Raw genomic sequence first — 18,805 nt, 5'->3', positions numbered from 1 at the left:
GAAATTAAAACAGAAATCCCTAAAATATAAGAATACACCAATGTGGCGGTTCCTAAAAATATTAAACACGGAATTACAATATGATCCGGCAATTCCACTTTGCAGTCTCTGCCCAAAATAACTGAAAGCAGAGATCCCAACAGATATTTGTACACCCATGTTTATGGCAGCATTATTCCCAATTTGGGTGGTTTGCAGGCTGGGGCTACTACCAAGAACACTGCTTTCGATATTCTAGAATTTATCTTTTAGTGAACATTATATACAGATTTCTATCAGGTAATCACCTAGGATCTATCCTAGCTCGTAAGATTTGTGTATAAAATAGGCATTAGTAAATATCTGCCAAACAGTTTCCCAGAGTAATTGTACCAGTCTATACTATCCCAAACAGTATATGAACTCCACGTACGTGCCGTCCCTTAGTATTTTCAGTCTTCTTAATCCCAGCCATGCTGGTGGGTGTGCAGTGGAAATCTCATTGTGGCTAATGATGTTGGGCACATTTTCATATATTTATTGACTGTCTAAAGAGCCTTTTTAAAACTGAGTTGTCTTTTTTACATGTTCATTTTGTAGAAATTATTTATACAGATTCTAGATATGACTCTTGTGTCAAGTATCTTTTTTATAAATATCTTCTTATCTGTAGACTTCCTTTTCATTTAGTTTAATAAACAGAAGTTCTTAATTTTAAGGTAGCTCTATTTATAGATTGTTTCTTTTATAGTGTTTTCATTAGGGACTTTTAAATATCACTATACCATTATCATACCTATAAAAATTCATAATTCCTTTATATTAAATCTCCAATATTCATATTTACAGAAAATTTTCAATTCTTTTCTTTTCATAGCAGTTTCATTAAATCAGGATCCAAATGAGGTCCAGAAATCATTAACATGCCTCAAGTCTTCTAATCTGTAGGTTTTATCATATCTATTGCTCACACACACACACACCCTTTTTTTAAGTGGGTCAAGATGTCTCTTGCCATGTATTTTTTAAAGTAACCAGGTCATTTGTCCAGTGGTGTTTTTCAACGTGTTCTCCTGTCCTTTGAATTTCCTGTCAACTAGCACTTAGAACTAAAGTCTTGATCAGGCTCAGGTATGATTTTTGGACAAGATTCCTCCATCAGTAGTACTGTGTACTTCCATCAGGAGATCCACAATGTCTGGCTGTCTCTGTCATGGTAGCAGCATTGATGGTTATGGTCTCATTCTATCAATTCAATGGGGAGTTGAATATATTAATATTCTATAACTCCTTTTCCATTTATTTATCCAATAAAAAGAAACTTCTTTTTTTTTTTTTAATGCTTATTTATTTTTGAGAGAGAGAGCACGTGCCAACAGGGAAGGGGCACAGAGAGAGGAAGACAGAATCTGAAGCAGGCTCCAGGCTCTGAGCTGTCAGCACAGAGCCTGACACAGGGCTTCAACTCACAAAGCAATGAGATCATGACCTGAGCCAAGTCGGAGGCTTAACTGAGCCACCCGGGGGGGGGGGGGGGGGGGGGGGGGGGGGCCTGTAAAGAGAAACTTCTAACCAACTATTTGGTTACTCTAAGGTACAGTTCCTATGGGAAAAGCATGATAATGCCTCAAACCCCATTCTAAGCCCCATTATCCAGATGAGAAAACTGAGTCAAATTATTGGGGGAGCCAAGTTATAAACCAAGCAGTCCAACTAGGAGTCAGTGCTTATAATCACTAGGCTATAATGCCTCTTCTAAGATCAAGAAACAAATAAATACTCCGTATGTCTCTGTGGGAGAGGAGAGACCACAAAGATAGACACTCTCATGAAGTTAGGGTGCTACAAATTTACTGCAGGAAGGAAACATTGTGTTAAAAGCTTAGACAACGTACATCCCTTTTTGAATCAGCAGTTCTAAACATAGAACTTATCTAAGTGCAGAAAGGGTTTTATGCAAGTGCAGAAAGGGTTTTTTGTGTTGTTTTGTTTTAACAAGGGTACTTCCTGCAGCATGCTTACAATAGCAAAAACATTTAAAACAACTTAAGAGCCTGATTGGTTCGATAAGTTAAGGTACAGCCACACAGTGAAATGACACATGGCCAAAGAAAGGACACTGGTTCATTGTTTAAAGACTCGTACAATGTTTACGGCATATTCTTAAGTAAAACGGAGTTATAAAACAGTAGTATATATAATACAGGAAGGTGCAATGTGTATAAAAAGAAAGGCTATACACCAAAACACCAACAGTGGTTGGTTATCTCTGAATGGCAGGCTGAAGGTGATTTCTTTTCTTTTTGGTGCTTCTACAATGAATATCTTTTTATTTCCATCTGTTTCTTTCATAATGAGAAAAAGTTTGATATATTGTTTACAAAGAACTTAATGAACCTTAACGATGTGGGAAAATGCTTCTGACAGCATAAAAAGGGAAGCTATCAGATCATACATGGTAACTACAATTACAGCCATGTGTAGCAACATGCATTTGAACAATGGTTGTTTCTCTGCATTACAGGATTACAGATGGATTTTGTTCTCCTATGTATACATTTCTGTGATTTCTACAATAAATATATGCCTGGTAAAGTATTGAGATGGAGAAGATCCAAAATGGATTTTGAGAAAATAAGATTTAAATAGGTAGAGTGTAGAGAAAGAGCACAATTCAGGGGTCGGAGACAGCAAGAGCCAAGACTGATACCATAGGGTCACCAAGCAAGAGGAGGGACCAGTTAAGAGAGAAGGCTATGAAGGACCAAGTTTAAGAGAGCTGAAAAAGGGGCCAGAATTCTTTTTTCCCCTGTAATTTACAGGATGGTTTCAGAGCTGTCAGAGGACAGAAAGGACAGATGGACTAGAACCGACCATGCAAATTCTGGAAGAACGGAGCTCAATTAGAAGGGTTCACAATAGTGCTGAATTATGTGAAATGCACAAGAGCAACAGGTAAGGAATCTGGGTAACACGTGGGTAGAACCTGTGACCTAGATGCGGTGAGGGAGCAGAGACACAGGGACCAACGGGTTTTAAGCTGGAGCAACTCAGAGATAGGATTCTACTTGCACAGGAGACAGAAAGAGGGTCAATGTCTAGAACAAGACAAGTCAGATTTGAGATAGTCACTGATTAAGGGATGTGCACTGGGGAATGTCCTCTAAGCCCCTGGAACCACCAGGACTAGCAGGACACAGATTGTGGGGAGGAGGCTCTGAGAATCACCCACTGAGGAATCTGGGGTCAATGACAGAGATCCTCTCAACATCAGAGACCCAGGAGCAGAGAGCATTGTCAGGAAATCCTAGACTCAAGGGCTCTTTCAAAAACACAGCGGAGTCCCCAGAGAAGCCCCAGACTGGCCCTGTGGTGACCCTAATACAAAGGACATCCGACTTTGGAAAGACTGATCAGGTCCCGCACCAACAGCAGGCATTCAGGAGCCCCACAACCTGGCTCGAGAGGCTGCCTCTGCGGAGAACTGGGTAGGAGCGAAGCTGCAAGTCACAGTGTACCCTTTGCACCTTTTGAATTCTGAACCATGCACTGTCCAGTCAAAATGACACAATAAGGTCTTGAAAAGGTCACTCAACTGAATGGGCCCTATGCCATCCCCACTGCTGGGGCAAACAGCAGAAGAACAAAGATCAGGGACCAGCAGGGCGAGCTGCCTAGTGGAACCAGCCTACCATCACTGGCACTGCACCACCACGTGACAAGGCCTGGAAGGCAAGAACTCTGCCCAATGTCGGGAACAAATTCGTATTTTTCCAAAAAGACCCTGGCAAAAATACCAGTCAAGAGTCAGGGTCTCTATGTCTCTTTCACAAACCAGAGGCAGTACAGCACATGAAAGGCCATGCTTTCTCACACCCAGCAGCCTCCAGCACCAGTCAGGAAAGTCAGGGAGGCTGTCAGAGCACAGGGAACAAGAAGCTGTGTGCAGGAAGTTACTCTGCAAGTTGCAAACAAGTTCAACATACTCCACCTGTGTGGATCCGAGAACGGATGGAAGGGCACACAAATCAGAAACACAGTAGTCCCCTAGTCTGCAGTTTTGCCTTCCCAGGTCCCAGTTACCGGCAGTCAACCAGGGTCTGGAAGCAGGCGATCCTCCTGAGGTATCGTCAAAAGGTCAACAGTAGCCAACTGCCAAGTCACAGTGCCTACATCGTTCACCTCACTGCGCCTCATCACGCTGACGTTTTATCATCTCACATTGTCACAAGAAGGGCAAGTACAGAACAGTATTTTGAGAGAAAGAACACACATAACTTTTATTATAGTACATGGCTATAATTATTCTATTTTAACACTGTTGTTAATCTCTTACTGCACCTAATGTACAAATTAAGCTTTAGCATAGGTATGTATGTATAGTAAAAAACACAGTATATACAGGGTTCGGTGAGATCTGCAGTTGTGGGCATCCACTAGGGTCCTGAAACACGTCCCCTGCAGATAGGGGGTGGGGGGCTACTGTACTGATGCTCACATTCTTTCCAACAGTTTAAAGGAGGATCATTTGCATCCTTTTGCAACTGTGAAATTAGTTACAAGATTCATTTGGGGGCAAAGTTAGATTTCCCCAAATATTTGGAGCCCGAACCGGTATAAAATCCTGAACATTTTCTTCACGAACACAGACACCAGCCCTCCTCCCTCGGAGACAACAAAGACTGAACACAGCAGACCCTGGATTCAGGGGATGTTCTAAGGAGAAGGTATGTTGAATACTGAGTGACTGATTACTGCTGGAACAGACAGTTCCAATACTATGAGTCATCATCCGGAAAGCAGGCTCATAGACAGCTCAGAAGGAGAAACCCACACCACACCGGGAGCTCCTTCCAAGGATACCCAAATGGCTCCCCCAAAGGATGGGCTTCAAAATCTAGAAATCACGGGGCGCCTGGGTGGCTCAGTCAGTTAAGCAGCCGACTTCAGCTCAGGTCATGATCTCGCGGTGAGTTCAAGCCCCGCATCGGGCTCTGTGCTGACAGCTCAGAGCCTGGAGCCCGTTTCAGATTCTGTGTCTCCCTCTCTCTCTCTGACCCTCCCCCATTCATGTTCTGTCTCTCTCTGTCTCAAAAATAAATAAACGTTAAAAAAAAAAATTAAAAAAAAAAATCTAGAAATCACCAGTCATCCAGTAACGGGGAAAACTAGGCCTAATCAACTTTTTCTGCCAATTTTTTTCCCTCAGAATCTCCACATTTGAGAATTTTCATGCATATATATACATATACACACACACATCGAAAAATGTTGCCATTTTTCTGATTTTTATAGCCACATAAGAAAAACAGGTGATATCTGGGCATGTTTTATATCAAAGCCAATCTGTATTAGAGCTTTTAAAGTCTGTAAATTAAGTCTATACCTGTGAAGGCAGCATATGCAACATGAGAAAAAAACAGAAATTAGAAAACCTTCATACTAGGACCCATTCTGCCTCTAACGAGCAGTGTGCTCTTCAGCAAGTAAACCCCCTGGGATGTGGTATCCTCTTGTATAAAATAATGACCCCTGAGATCCTTCTAGTTCTAACACCCGATGAGAATAATTTAAACTTTTTAAAAGATATAAATTCTTCTAATGAAATATCACAAATGTGTGCAAACACAAAACATTTCAAACAAAATTAGCTATTTTTTTTAAATGTTTATTTATTTTTGAGAGAGAGAGAGACAGACAGAGCGTGAGTGGGGGAGGAGCAGAGAGAGAACCCAAAGCAGGGTCCAGGATCTGAGCTGTCAGCACAGAGCCCGACTTGGGGCTCGAACCCACCAATGGTGAGATCATGACCTGAGCCGAAGTCGGACGCTTAACCGACTGAGCCACCCAGGCGCCCCCAAAATTAGCTTTTTAAACAAAAAAAGATTTTAAGTAAATTTCTACACCAAGAGTAGGGCTCAAACTTAACAACTCTGAGATCAAGAGTCACACGCTCTACCTACTGAGCCAGCTAAGTGCCTCAAAATTAGCTTTTTAAAAAAAATTAATATTGAGTAGTCATAAAATGGGAGGTAATTGAGCTTTTAAAATTACAGTTTGATCAACATAAATAAGAAACTTAAAATGGCAGGTTATATGACAAATCTTGCACCTTCTCTCCCTGTTTAAGAGCCATAGTCGAGGGGCACCTTGGTGGCTTAGTCAGTTAAGTGTCTGACTTCGGCTCAGGTCGTGATCTCACGGCTTGTGAGTTCGAGCCCCGCACTGGGCTTTGTGCTGACAGCTCAGAGCCTGGAACCTGCTTAGGTTCTGTGTCTCCTTCCCTCTCTGCCCCTCCCCCACTTGTGCTCTGTCTCTGTCTCTCAGAAATGAACGTAAAAAAAAACAAAAAAAGAAGAACCATAGTTAAAGTTTACTGATTTTTCAATACCAAAGTATTTCTCAATGTTAAAAAAAAGAAAGTTGAAATACAGCATTTCTCCTACATCTGTAGTTTTATAGCTCTTAAAATAAGATATTATTTCAGTAGTTCACTCTTAAAAATCAGAAAAACAGGGGAGCCTGCATGCCAGCTAAGCATCTGACTCTTGATTTTGTTCAGGTCATGATCTCACGGTTTGTAGGATCGAGCCCAGTATCAGGAACTGTGCTGACAACGCAGAGCCTGCTTGGGATTCTCTCTCTCTCCCTCTCTCTGACCCTCCTTCCTTCACCCCCACCCCCACTCAAGGGCGCTTGCGTGCTCTCTCTCTCAAAATAAATAAACATTTTTTTAAAAATCAATAAAACATTTTTAATTACTAACCACTGTCCTAAAACATATTATAGTTAGTGCAGTAAAGGGAAGATAATTGCATATAGCGATGCTGCTTCTACAGCCTGTGTTTCTGAGCACCGAAAAATTCAGCAAGAAAATGAAGTCAAAAAGATAGGTCAAGGAAGGCCAAGCCCTGTCTGTAACACTTTCCTTAAAAAGTGATGAATAGGGAAAGACTACTCCAAAAAGTCATAACTTGATGGTTTAATTATCTTACAAGAGTGGAAGGTGAAGATTATTTTTTCTATAAAACTGTATTTTAGCCAAAGACAACATTAGCTAACCCATTATCACAATGTGACAATTCCTGCCCTACCCTACGTTAACATGCATATTCATTTAATCCACAGGAATATCCTATGAAGCACATACTAATTTTATCACCCCCATTTTAGGAATGGACAAACTGAGGTGTTTATACAAGTGCCTTGCTCAGAGTTACCCTGCTGTGCTCAAAGTGGCACAGCCCCTTTCCAAATGATGTCACTATTTCCTCCCCATTCTGGTTTCATCCATCAAAGGAAGCTTTGAAACAAGTAAAGCTCTAATTTAAGTAGCACTCTAGCACCTAAATACAGCAGCCTTCACTCTAACCTTCAAAACAAAGTCTCTTGAAATGTCAACCCAAACATAAATTGTAAGATGCCAATCTTTTGGCCCACGTTTCATCCTTTTCATTGGCCCACGTTTCATCCTTTTCTTTTCTAACCTCCATTGGAAAAACGTGGTTGGTCGGAAAGAGGATCATTCCCAAAGCTTAAATTCCAAGTTTCTTAAATTTGGCAACAATACTGTGCTTTTGGGACTTTAAAATTATAAGCACGGCTCCCAGAGGAAAACATTTCCTTTATTAGCAATTGGCTTTGAAAATTCCATTCTAGGATGCTAAATATAACAAAATACCTTCTGACTTCTAATAAACACATTCTCCAGATTATTTTGAAACTAATGATTGCTTATTTACAAAACAATTTTGCCACAACCGTTAAGCAACTGGAACATTTTAAAGAGCCTTTTAAATTTGTTCCAGTTCTTTTAATGAATTGACCTGGTATTATTTTCTGGATTCTTCTACCATGAAATAAGAAAGTCCTCATTTCACAATTCAATTTTTTTTAAAGAGATATACTTGTTTTATTACTTCTAATTTTGTTTTAACACAAGAATGTCAGCAAAGCCAGAGTCACGGAAATAGGTGTTTCAAACTCTGAAATAGAGTAAATATTATTAAAGACTCTACTATATGCATTCATCAAAGGCAAAGAAAACATTTCACGGTTGTTAAACTGTACCTTTATTATTAAAAATACCATACGTGATAGTTCAGAAATACTGAGCGACTGGGTGAGATGCTGAGTGCCCTGTTCTGGGCTAATGGACTACATCAATCAGCTTTTAACTGAATGCAGTAGCCTCTGTGATTTAGGAACAAGCACTTAGTGGAGCTCACCACCCCAGGCATTGTCATTGTATAAGTGGCTTAAGTGCAGCTGTGAAAATTTAAGGTATCTTTAGCTGGACAGCTCCTCCTGTCCTCCCTACCTAAAAACACGGAAGGAGAAAGTAATTAAGACTCAACCGGCACTTTTTCTCTGAGAGGTGGACCCAAGGAGTTGGGTGGGGAGGCTAAAAACTTTCACCTCATAATCCCAAGGGTCATGGGTAGGCGGTTTTGTTTTCACCAGTAAGTATGTCTATTACAAATAGCTTTTCAAAAATTATAACCCACTGGCTATCATGCCTTCTTTTTATCTCCCTCTCTTCCCACCTTTTAGGCCACAAAGTCCCATTAACATGAGGTCTGATCTCTCACGCTTAAACAGGGCTACACACCTACAAACATTTGAATATTCACCAACTAGCAGGGTAGCACAGAGTTCTTTTAGGCCCAACCAGAACATTTAATGGGAAGGTAAAGAGACTTCAAAGTACCGTTTCTCTGCAAGTGACTCCTAAACTTCTGATGAAGCCCTAAATTTTCTCCAAAATCTGCCCTTGGACGATCCACTGTCAAGAACAAAAAACTTGTTTAACACCCTATTATCTTTCACCCAAAACACTGCTCCTAGTGTAACTGCTCTGTTAACACTGTCACCAAATCTTGTGTTTTCTTCCTTCCTGGCGTCTCCCTAATGCCCCTTTCCTCCAGTTACCAGGCAAGCAACATACATAAGTGGGTGCTGTAGGCATGGTGTAGGGCAACAGGGATTGGTGGGAACTGCTGTTTCTCAGCTCCAGCCCCACGTTAATCAGGTGGGAATATGACGGCAGACCCTCCAACTCTCCACATAGGCCCGAAGTTCAGAAAGTTGGGAGAAACCTTCTGGTTTTTAAAATAGCACGTCAACCAAAGCAAACATGTGCAGGTCACACACTGGCAACCTCCACGTTAACCAGTGTCTTCGATTCCGGGCCAGGCTCCCTCGGTCCATTCTACACATCACTGCCAGATGAATTTACCAAATACACTGCTCCTGAAGCTCGAAATACTACCGCGAAGTCCCAATCCTTAGGCTGTCATTCCACCTCCACAGAACAAACCACTCTCCACCTTCCTCAGCTCCCCTACACAAATCTTGCACTTCAGTCGGAGGTGTCTACTCCCCTCATCCCTCACCCCCCAACCAGCTGCATCCCCACCAAGATGGCCTCTTTTTTTACCTTCCTGCTCTAACCCATCAATGCCCACTCTCGAAGGAAGGAAGATATACGGGGAGTATACCTTCCATCCCCTGCTGAAGACGTGAGTCAAGAGACTTCTCTGCTTAATTGAAAGCCACGGGATTCAACTTTCAAGAAAGGATTTAAATCTCCTAAGAAGCAAAGCCCATGGCCTTGTCTTGATAGCCGCCTCCCTGCCCAAATAACATTTTAAAGGAGAGGAGAGAGCCTCAGACGAACTCAGGGGAGTCTCCTGCCAAAGAAGGCTTTACGGGGTCTTGACGTCTCCACACCAGGAAGGCCTCGGGGAGGTGAGAGACTGGAGGGGGACCCCAACCAACCCTGCGAGGCAGGTGGCCGCGCGCAACCTCCCGCGCGCTCCCTCCTGCGCCCGGGAGATGCCACCCCCCCAACCAGATCCCGGGGCCCGGACCTTCCGCCCCCTGATGCGCGCTCCGCCGGGGCCCCCACCCAAAGACCCTGGGCGCTACCCAGGCCCGGGGCCGCCGTGGGCCACGACAAAGGGTCAGAGAGCCAGACGACCCCCAGCGCGCCCCCCCGCCCCGCGAACCTGCGGGGGACGCCGCTGCCCGTCCGCGCCCACTCCGACGCCGCCGCTACCTTGTCCTCTGGCGGTGCGTCCGGTTCGCGGACCGCTCTCTGCCTCAGCTCGGTCATGCTTGGAGACCCCGGCGCGACGCCGCAGCAGGCGAGCAGCGCAGCCGCCGGAGCGGGCAGCTCAGTGCGGGCGCGCGCGGACTCCGCTGGGCCGGCCCCGCCCCGCCTGAGCCGCTTGCAGGACCCACCACAGCCCTGCCGCCCGCCGTGGAACTCTGCCCCGCCCAGTGCTGCCGCCGCCCTTTCACCCAGGCGAAGCACGGTCAGCCTGCTCCACCACCCGCCCGCTAGCTCCTCTCGAGAGGGCGGCCCTGGAGCGAGCGCGCACGCGCACCGCCGCCATCACGGCCCCAGAGACCCACCAATGGCGTGAATCCGCCAGGGAGGCGGGGCGGTAGGGGCGGGGCCGAGAGGACCGGGGAGGAGCGGAGAGGCGTGCATTGGACTATCAACGTGAGGAAGCGGGAAAAGGCGTGTGTTTCCGAAGGAGACTAGCCAATGGCAGCTCGGGCCTGACCTTGGTCGACTGGCGCTGGCGCCCAGGATCCTAGAAGTAAAACTGGTAGCCGGGGGCTAGAGGTGGGAGCCTCGAGGTTCTTGTGTGGGTGGTGTTTTGTTGATCTTAGTTTCGCGTCCTCTGTAACCGGGGCGCGTCCCTCACACGTATAAGCAGATACTTGTTAGGCCCTGAGTGGAAAGGCCTGCGGAGCCCACCTGTGTAGGAGAGACTCACGTGATAAGGAAGTAAAACCCAAACTTAAGTCGGCTTTGCCTCTCCAAGCTGTCTCTAGTACTTATTGAGTGTTAATTATGCTAGGCACTGAACTAAGTAATCGCCTTATCTATCTCAATCTGCTTGGAAGTGGATATGATTTTCGTTTTACAGAGTTCTTACACGGCTTTTCAAACTTCTGTCTTCTGGACTGTTGAAAGACCTTTTCTTGGACGGGAATGCTGCCTTCTTCGTTCACAGTGCATCCCCGAAGTACCTGACACATCCTTGGTACTTGAATGGATTTAAAAGTTCTAGAGAAAAATGATTTAACCAAGGTCTCAACAGCTAGAAAGTGCCCACTAGGAATTAGAATATAGATCTATTTGTTACCAAAGTCCACGATAACCATTGTACATACTGCCTGCCTTCCTAAATTCATTCATACCTGTGTGGTTCAAACATTTCTTTCAGCGGTTCCTATTTTCTGCTTTGTAAGTGATGTAAAACAAGTATGAAATGGGATGCCTTCCTATAAATATACTGTAATTTAGCGAGAGAAACTTGCACACGTAGGAGTTGCAACTTCGTATTAGCAATTTTGACCTTAGTTTTGGATGAAGTAGCCAAAATTCTGAGAAAGGCGTTGTTTCCTTGATTTGTATAAGTATATTCCCAAGCTCCTGTTAACAGTGCTTGAGAGTGACAGTAAAATAGGTATGGAGGAATACTGAATCCGGGTGTGTTTTGTTTTTTTTTTAATATTTATTTTTGAGAGACAGCGTGAGCAGGGGAGAGGCAGAGAGAGACACAGAATCCGAAGCAGGCTCCAGGCTCTGAGCTGTCAGCACAGGGCCCAACTCGGGGCTCGAGCTCACCAACCACGAGATCATGACCTGAGCTAAAGTTGGTCGCTTAACCGAATGAGCCATCCAGGCGCTCCTAGGTGTGCTTTGTTTTCTACCAACAGTGTTGCACAAATACTTGGTGGGTTTTTTTTTGGGGGGGGGGGGGGGCGGGGGGGGGGGAAGGGGAGAAACAGACCACTCCTTTTAAGCCATACTTTATAGAAAGCTTTGCTTGGGGCGCCTGGGTGTCTCAGTCGGTTAAGCCTCCGACTTCAGCTCAGGTCATGATCTCATGGTCCGTGGGTTCAAGCCCCGCGTCAGGCTCTCAGAGCCTGGAGCCTGCTTCGGATTCTGTGTCTCCCTCTCTCTCCGCCCCTCCCCTGCTCATACTCTTGTCTCTCTGTCTCAAAAAAATAATAATAAATAAATAAATAAAAACATTAAAAAAAATTTGCTTTTGTATTTTGTCTTTTATTACTTATAAAAGTAAATAACATACTAATGGTAATTTTAAAACTCTTTTAATCTGTTGAGGACTGTGTGACCACCATTTTGACCAATGTCAGCGGTTACTTCTTCATCTAAACATCAGACACGTATTGAGTAAATTAACCAAGGTTTATTATCTAAAGGATGTAGAAGGATGTCAACACAGAGAGCCAACAAGGTCATCCTCTGAGACAGCAGGTGTTTGTATCCAGATCATTACTGTTAGGGTACTTACATAATTGAAAGGTCACAACTGAGAAGTAAGCATCACAGCAGTCCTTCCAGCTCAGCTGTTGCCTTTCAAACCCAGCCTAATATAAAGGAGGCTGGAGAGCTGTGCATACAAATCAGAGTTTCAGAATGGACAGTATGATTACTAGGGTAGATAAGCCCCTACAATTTGGCCTGAACAAACTTCTCAGCCATTGCTCTCAGCCCTGCCGGGCTAACTGATCTTAGACCAAGTACATTAATGAAATCAGTGCTGTAGAGAGCAGGGAACAGGTACTCAGACCTCTGAAAGTCATACTAATAGGCCTTTAGGCAAGCTTTAGGGTCTAGCTCTCTCTTAACTGTAGAAAGAAATTTTTAGGGGCACCTGGGTGGCTCAGTCGGTTGAGCGGCCGACTTCAGCTCAGGTCATGATCTCACGATCTGTGAGTTCGAGCCCCGTGTCGGGCTCTGTGCTGACAGCTCAGAGCCTGGGGCCTGTTTCAGATTCTGTGTCTCCCTCTTTCTGACCCTCCCCTGTTCATGCTCTGTCTCTGTCTCAAAAATAAATAAACGTTAAAAAAAAAAAATTAAAAAAAAATTTAATAAAAAAATAAAGAAATTTTTAAAAATCTCCCCTTATCTCCAGCCTGAAGAAAGATTTTGTTCCTTTACATTACCTTACACCTCCTCCTCTATTCCTGATTTTTCTTTTCTAATCCTCATAATAGCTCTTTCCCTAGGGTCATTTCTTCTGGGCTTGTAGCATATCTTGTTTACAGTGACTTTTTCATTGCATTCCTTCATTAGTTCCATTATTTTTAGATGTTACTTAAATTAGTTGAGGTCACTAACAAGAGATTCTTAAACCGCCCCCCCCCGAATATTCAGGCTGACTGTGAACTCAGTGTAAGTGGACAGCTATTGCTATAATTATTATTCTACGATAAAAACACCTCCCCCCTTTCTGATATTTGAAAACTACATTGGTACAAGCAAGATAATTCTTCAGTTACCTGAAGAATTTTCTTCTATTACATCGGAAGAATTAATAATTCTTTAAACAGTAACTTCTTTTAAAAATTGTCAATAAACAAATACAGGCTTTATCTGCTTTTTATCTTGCCCTCCATATCGCCTTTCTAGTTCTTAGCCTGACGAGTGTTTTCAGGGAAACCTTACTCAGTATAATGAGGTAACATGCAAAATGGAATTACGAGTGCACTCTGCAGAATTGTCAAACTTCTTAAAGCTTCAAAAATGCAAATCCTGCCCTCCCACAAACTTAGTCAATCATTAGTCCATTTAAACTATAATGTCAGTTTCCTCTCGGCAAATTGTAGGTCTGATTTTTTTCAAACCAACAGTCTACATGGAGGAGCTTTAAGCTTTAAGCAAATATTCATCTATTGATCACACATGGTGAGAGACAGTACTACTCAGGCCTCATTATTTATTAGAATTACCTGGAGAGCTTCTAAAAGATACTAATGGAGGGCCCACCCTGGACCAACTAAATAAGAATCTCTGAGATGGAGCCTAGAGGAAATAGGCTTTTTGGTTGTTGTTAAGCTCCCTAGGTGTTTCTAATGGGCAGCTAGAATCGAGAATCACTCACACATGATACCACCTTGTAAAGAAATTTGCCAGAAATTATATAAAATAGTTTACAGCATTTTTCTCTCCCAACATTCATTAACATTTTCTGATCAACAATACGTATCTGATGAAGAATGCAGAAAAATAAAATGGAAAATGCAGAGACATATAATGGAAAACATTACAATCATTTACGGTATCACCAGCCACACATAATTGTTGTTATTATTTACATTATTGCATTTTCATTCTATTTTCTGTGCCCTTATACCTCGATATAACAATTTTAGAAAATTGGAATACTACTATTTATACCATTTCATAATCTGACTTTTCTCTTTATCATTATATGCCCTTTGAGAATGGTATTTCAAAGACCGTTTAGTATTCTTACAGATTTACCATAACAGCATTTTGTTACTTAACGGTATTTTGTTAGACCTCAAGGTTATTTCCACTTTCAGAGGAATTTTTTTTTTTTTTATAATTTGTTTTTAATGTTTGTTTATTTTTGAGCGTGAGTGAGCAGGGGACGGGCAGAGAGAGAGGGAGACAGAATCGGAAGCAGGCTCCCCATAGCGCAAAGCCAGATGTGGGGCTCAAACTCATCAATGTGATATCATGACCTGAGCCCACATCTGATGTTCAACCTACTGAGCCACCCAGGCGCCCCTCAGAGGAATTTTTAATAATTCTACAAGAAATAAACATGCTTCATCTTGGTAAGTACCCCCATTACTTCTTCAGGAAAAAATCCTGGAGTTTGAATTTGTGTGTCAAAGAATAAATAAAATTTGAAGGCTTTCTGTACACATTACCTAATTCCTACGAGAAAAAGTAAACCATTTATACTCCTATTTTCAACGCATGAAAGTGCCCACTTCCTTGATTTCTTCCTATCAACAAATATTAACACAATTTTCATTAATTGGTAGGTTATAATTCTGTCTCCCTTTAATTAACTTTCCTTTGTTTATTAATGTGGGTAACCATTTTTTCCATACACTTACTAAGACTGAGCCTTGGACACTGGAAACTACCTACTTCGGCTTTTGTTTTGATAAAGTCACCTTTTCTCTTGAAAAGTGAAAAGTTTGAATTAGGTTCTCTGCGTGGAAACCAACACAGTGCTCTCACGCATACTGAAGTTTTAAAACTTATGTTTTAAAAAAACATTTTTAAAAATTAAAAAAAAAACACATTAAAAACATTAAAAATTTTTTTTAAAAAGGGGGGCACCTGGGGGGCTCAGTTGGTTAAGCATCTGACTTCGGCTCAGGTCATGATCTCATGATCCATGAGTTCGAGCCCCGCATCGGGCTCTGTGCTGACAGCTCGGAGCCTGGGGCCTGCTTCAGATTTTGTGTCTCCCTCTCTCTCTCTGCCCCTCTCCCACTCATGCTCTGTCTCTCAAAAATAAATAAACATTAAAAAAATTGTTTTTAAATTTATGTAACCATTTCTTATGTTTTATGAGGTTTTTCCTTTTATATCTAGAAACCCATAGCAGGATCTCATAATCACCAGAAGACTTCTACACATCTTTTTGGGTTTACATTTATTTGAAATTTTTTTTTTTTTTTTTTTTTTTTTTTTTTAGATTTTATTTTTAAGTAATCTCTACACCCAATGTGGGGCTCAAACTTTACAACCCTGAGGTCAGGAGTCACAGGCTGTACCAACTCACCAGACAGGCACCTCCATTCATTTGAATTTTAATTCTTTAATCTATTTATTTTGGAATCTATTTTGGTGAAGAGTTATTAGGAAGAGTCTATAGCTTTATTATTTCCTAGACATTTAATGAGTTTGATAATCAATACATTGTTTCTCTCGCTGATTGGAAGAGCATCTTTACCAGATGTTGAAGTGATCCTCTAAAAACAAATTAGATCTTGTCAGTGACCTTCTGATAATTTTCCCTTGCACTTGCAAAGTCTCCAAGCTCTCATTTCTGCTTCCCTTTGCAGCTTCATCTTGTACCACACTCCCCGTTTCTCAATGTGTTCTAGACATATCAATCTTTGAGTTCTATTATATGTCAATTATATCTCAATAAAACTGGGGGAAATTGCCCATAAAAAAAAAATCTTTGAATTCTAAAACAAACTACTATGTGAACATCTTCTAAGTGTGCTGTCCTTTTCAACATACTATTCTTTCAGCCTAGAATGCTTTTTTTTTTTAATGTTTATTTTTTGAGAGACAGAGAGAGAGAGTGTGTGTGAGTGGGGGAATGGCAGAGAGAGAGGGAGACACAGAATCTGAAGCAAGCTCTAGGTTCTGAGCTGTCAGCACAGAGCCCAACGGGGGCCTCAAACCCACAAACCCCAAGATTATGACCTGAGCTGAAGTCGCTTAGCCACCCAGGCGCCCCAGCCGAATATACTCTTTCTTCCACTCTCCAAACAGCTAGATTTTGTGTAAAATTCTACTACCTTGGAGGGCCTTCTCTGACCACAGATCGTAGTCATTCATATGTCTTCATTTCATCTGATCACCTGCACTGTGGGTGAGACATGGGTGGAATTTAATTGCCATTTAAAACTTAGATCTGGCATTAAACCAAATGTTACTATGTAAGCAAAAGGCAAAGAAACAGAGTAGCCGAGTTCCTGGAGGGAACACATTCCCCATTTTGCAAAGAATTCTCCATTTTGCAAACAGAATAAGAAAGGAAAATACAAATGAATGAAACTATTACGTTTTGATATTAAAATATATGCAAAAGAATAGTTGATCATACATAAAGTAAGAAGGTGCCAGTATCAAAATTTACAAATGCGAAACCATCAAAAAAATGAAAAGGCAACCTACTGAATGGGAGAAAATACTTGCAAATCATGTAACAGATAAAGGACTATCTTACACAACTCAATAGCAAAAAACAATCCAATTTAAAAACTGGGCAGAAAATCTGAATAGACATTTTCCCAAAGAAGACATACAGATGGCCAACAGGCATATGAAAAGATGCTCAACATCATTAACCATCAGGGAAATGCAAATCAAAACTACAATGAGATATCATCTCACACCTATTATCAAAAAGAGAAAAAATAACAAGTATTGGCAAGGATATGAATAAAAGGAACCCTTGCACATTGTTGGAGAGAATGTAAATTGGTGCAGCCACAATGGAAAACAGTATGGACGTTCCTCAAAATGTTAAAAACAGAATTGCCAGGGATACCTGGGTGGCTTAGTCAGTTAAGTGTCTGACTTTGGCATAGGTCATGATCTCATGGCTCGTAGGTTCAAGCTCCATTGTCAGCTCAGAGCCTGGAGCCTGCTTCAGATTCTGTCTCCCTCTCTTCCTGCCCCTCCCCTGCTCGCACTATGTCTCTGTCTGTGTCTCTCTCTCAAAATATAAATATTAAAAAATAATAAAAAATATAAATAGAACTACCATATAATCTAGCAAGTCCACTTCTGGATATTAATCCAAAGAAAATGAAAATATTAACTTGAAAAGATGGAGACAACCTAAGTATTCATTGATGAATTTATATAGAAATTATGATACATATATATGTGTATTTACACAATGGAATATTATTCACCCATAGAAAAGAATGGAATCTTGCTGTTTGCAACAATATGGTTGGATCTTGAGGGCTTTTATACTAAGTGAATAAGTCAGACAGAGAAAGACAAATACCATATGATCTCTGCATGGAACCTAAAACAAAAACAAAACCAAGCTCACAAATAGAGAACAGATTGGTGGTTGCTAGAGGTCGGGGGTGGGGGTGGGAGAAATGGGTGAACTGTTTCCTTATTTGTTTTACTTTAAATAAATTGACTTAAACATTTTTATGGGGTGCCTGAGTGGCTCAGTTGGTTAAGCATCTGACTTTGGCTCAGGTCATGATCTTGTGGTTCTTGAGTTTGAGCCCCACATCAAGCTCTCCACTATCAGCACAGAGCCTGCCTGGAATCCTCTGTCACCCTCTCTCTCTGCCCCTCTCCCACGCATGCTCACCTATGTGCGTGTTCTCTCAAAAATAAAGAAACATTAAAATATATATATATTGGGGCACCTGGGTGGCTCAGTCGGTTGAGCACTGACTTTGGCTCAGGTCATGATCTCACAGCTGGTGAGTTCCAGCCCCGCGTCCAGCTCTGTGCTGACAGCTCGGAGCCTGAGGCCTGCTTCAGATTCTGTGTCTTCCTCTCTCGGCCCCTAACCCACTTGCTTTCTGTCTCTGTCTCTCTCAAAAATAAACATTAAAAAAATTTAAATATATATATATATTAAAAACTTTAAAAATTTTTTTCTTTAATTTACAAACGGGTGGCAGAGACTTGGAAGAGATTCCAGAGAGTAGCACTCTTGAGAATGCTGCATCATCAACACCTGTGATAACAGAGTATGCTAGCATATGGAAAAACAGCAGTATTAGCAACTGTGAGAAACTAAATGTGGAGAAATATTAAGAATGTCTTAATTTATTTTGTATTTTTATGTATGCACAGAGTAATATACAACACAAATATTTTAAATAAACTAAAATTTCTTTCAACAATTGCAAAATAGAAATTCTAAATGATAAAGTATTGTGTGACCAGTTAACATTTTATATTTTTTTCTTGTGCTACACAAAATAATGGTGCATTATACTTCGAGGTATCTTACTTTCCATGAAATAGATTCATCCAATAGAATTGCCAGAGGGAGAGAATAGTGTAGGGAAAGGCAATATGTGAAGCCCTAAGAGTTGAGAATATTCTAGATATGATGCAATACATAAATCTTCTGATTCAGGACACAAAACTCCCTGGACAGCATAAATAAAACTAAATCCACATCAAGATATGTAGTAGAAAAACATTCTACAGACCAAGATAGCAAACACAACTAAAGAGAAATGCTATAAGCAAAGCAAAAGAAACATGACAAAATGGGGG

At 41.7% G+C, this 18,805-nt stretch overlaps 1 protein-coding gene across 1 annotated transcript in view; it reads right to left on the bottom strand.

The window, feature by feature from the left end:
* The window catches only part of CDS2 (CDP-diacylglycerol synthase 2), a 56,237-nt gene extending 45,950 nt beyond the window's left edge, over positions 1–10,287 (bottom strand). The window contains exon 1 of the mRNA XM_042980877.1: positions 10,040–10,287. Coding sequence (XP_042836811.1) covers positions 10,040–10,096 — 57 coding nt within the window. The 5' untranslated portion in view covers positions 10,097–10,287. The remainder of the gene's footprint in view (positions 1–10,039) is intronic.
* Between the last annotated feature and the right edge of the window lie 8,518 nt (positions 10,288–18,805).

This window comes from Panthera tigris, chromosome A3 (assembly GCF_018350195.1).
Source record: "Panthera tigris isolate Pti1 chromosome A3, P.tigris_Pti1_mat1.1, whole genome shotgun sequence".
NCBI lineage: Eukaryota > Metazoa > Chordata > Mammalia > Carnivora > Felidae > Panthera > Panthera tigris.
Note: the sequence above shows the minus strand (reverse complement) of the source record. Positions and strands in the feature narration are given on the sequence as shown.